The following is a 1,473-nucleotide window of genomic DNA, read 5'->3' as shown; positions in this document are numbered from 1 at the left end:
GGGGGGGGGGGGGGGCTGAGGGGGGCAGCCCGGGCTCCGGCCCCTTTGCGGACCTGGCGCCTGGCGCCGTGCATATGCGGGTCAAGGAGGGCAGCAAGATCCGGAACCTGATGGCCTTCGCCACTGCCAGCATGGCGCAGCCAGCCACACGCGCCATCGTCTTCAGCGGCTGCGGCGGGGCCACCACCAAGACCGTCACGTGCGCCGAGATCCTCAAGCGCCGCCTGGCGGGCCTGCACCAGGTCACGCGGCTGCGCTACCGGAGCGTGCGGGAGGTGTGGGAGAGCCTCCCGCCTGGGCCCACGCCGGCCCTGGCGCCTGGCGAGCCGGCCGCCAGCCTCAGTGTACTTAAGAACGTGCCCGGCCTCGCCATCCTACTTTCCAAGGACGCCTTGGATCCGCGGCAGCCGGGATACCAGCCTCCGAACCCTCACCCTGGTCCCTCATCCCCCCCAGCCGCGCCAACCGCCAAGAGGAGCCTCGGGGACCCTGCAGCTGGGGAAGGCTCTGCGAAGCGCTTGCAACCTGAGCCAGGGGCCACGGTCGAGGACCGGACAGCCTGACAACTCTGGACTCTGGGCCACCTAGACCCCAGCACCTCCTCAGCTGCACCTCCAGGCTCTCACGCCTGGTGCTCTGGAGCCCATTACCCGACATAACAGCTCCCTGGACTGGCTGCATGGACCCAGAGGCAACATGAGAGGGTCCCCAGTGGTAGAAGAGGGTCCCCAACGCCGCAGAGAAACTCCCTGGGATGGTTGTTCCTACGCCCGTGTTGCATGAAGACTCTGAACTGCACCCTCACGTTTTCTGAGCAGTGCTGGGACCTTTGCTCAGGGAGGGAATGGTGGCAGTGGAGGGGACTCGGGCTTTGTTTAGGACCTCGGGGTTAAAGGCAGCCAACCTCCGCGAAGCTTTGCAAGTGGAGAGGAGCTCTTGGAACCTCCGTTACTGGTGGAGGAGGGCGGCGGGTGAGACTTGGGGACAGGGGGCGTCTGAGATGTGGGGCCCTGCTCTGCCCTCACCCGGGACCATTACCTTTCAGCTCTCCTTTCCTGGCTTCTGAGGAGCATCCCTCATCAGAGTGGAAGGAGCTTCTCCGTAAGCTCTAGCTCTTTGCCGGCCTGGAAGGAGAGACCTGGGTCAGAATTCTCTCTGCCTCCTCCCCCAAGCCTCATGGCTGGAGCCTTGCTTTCAATAAAACAAACACAGAAATGGCTCTGTCCCCAGGTTTGTTCCTAACCGCCTGCCTGTGCAGAGGCAGATCTGGCCTGTCCCCTTGTGTCTCAGTCCCCTTCAGCGTTGCATCAGTAGTCTTTGGAGCCTTCAGTCAGGCACAGAGACTGGACAGCTCCAAAATGGTGCCGGGGGCACAGTGCCCAGTCCCTGGCTTCTCTCTCTATTTGCCGCTCACTGGCTGGCTCTGGCCTCTGGGGCGTGTGGCTAGAAGGGGGTCCCCTGTCTCCCTGTACA

General features: G+C 63.9%; 2 protein-coding genes across 2 annotated transcripts in view; one reads left to right on the top strand and one right to left on the bottom strand.

The window, feature by feature from the left end:
- SCAMP5 (secretory carrier membrane protein 5) overlaps nucleotides 1-1,235 on the bottom strand; it is a 40,229-nt gene extending 38,994 nt beyond the window's left edge. Inside the window, exon 1 of the mRNA XM_014581933.2 lies at nucleotides 1,039-1,235. The gene's annotated coding sequence lies outside the window, so the exon portion shown is untranslated. The remainder of the gene's footprint in view (nucleotides 1-1,038) is intronic.
- RPP25 (ribonuclease P/MRP subunit p25) lies at nucleotides 12-1,217 on the top strand (the record flags this gene model as incomplete). The annotated part of the gene is given in 1 exon segment (XM_006163045.2): nucleotides 12-1,217. A coding segment is annotated over 1 exon segment (552 nt), but the record flags the coding sequence as incomplete, so codon positions are not given.
- Nucleotides 1,236-1,473: the final 238 nt, after the last annotated feature.

This window comes from Tupaia chinensis, unplaced genomic scaffold (genome assembly GCF_000334495.1).
Source record: "Tupaia chinensis unplaced genomic scaffold, TupChi_1.0 Scaffold141293_1, whole genome shotgun sequence".
Taxonomy (NCBI): Eukaryota; Metazoa; Chordata; class Mammalia; order Scandentia; family Tupaiidae; genus Tupaia; species Tupaia belangeri.
Note: the sequence above shows the minus strand (reverse complement) of the source record. Positions and strands in the feature narration are given on the sequence as shown.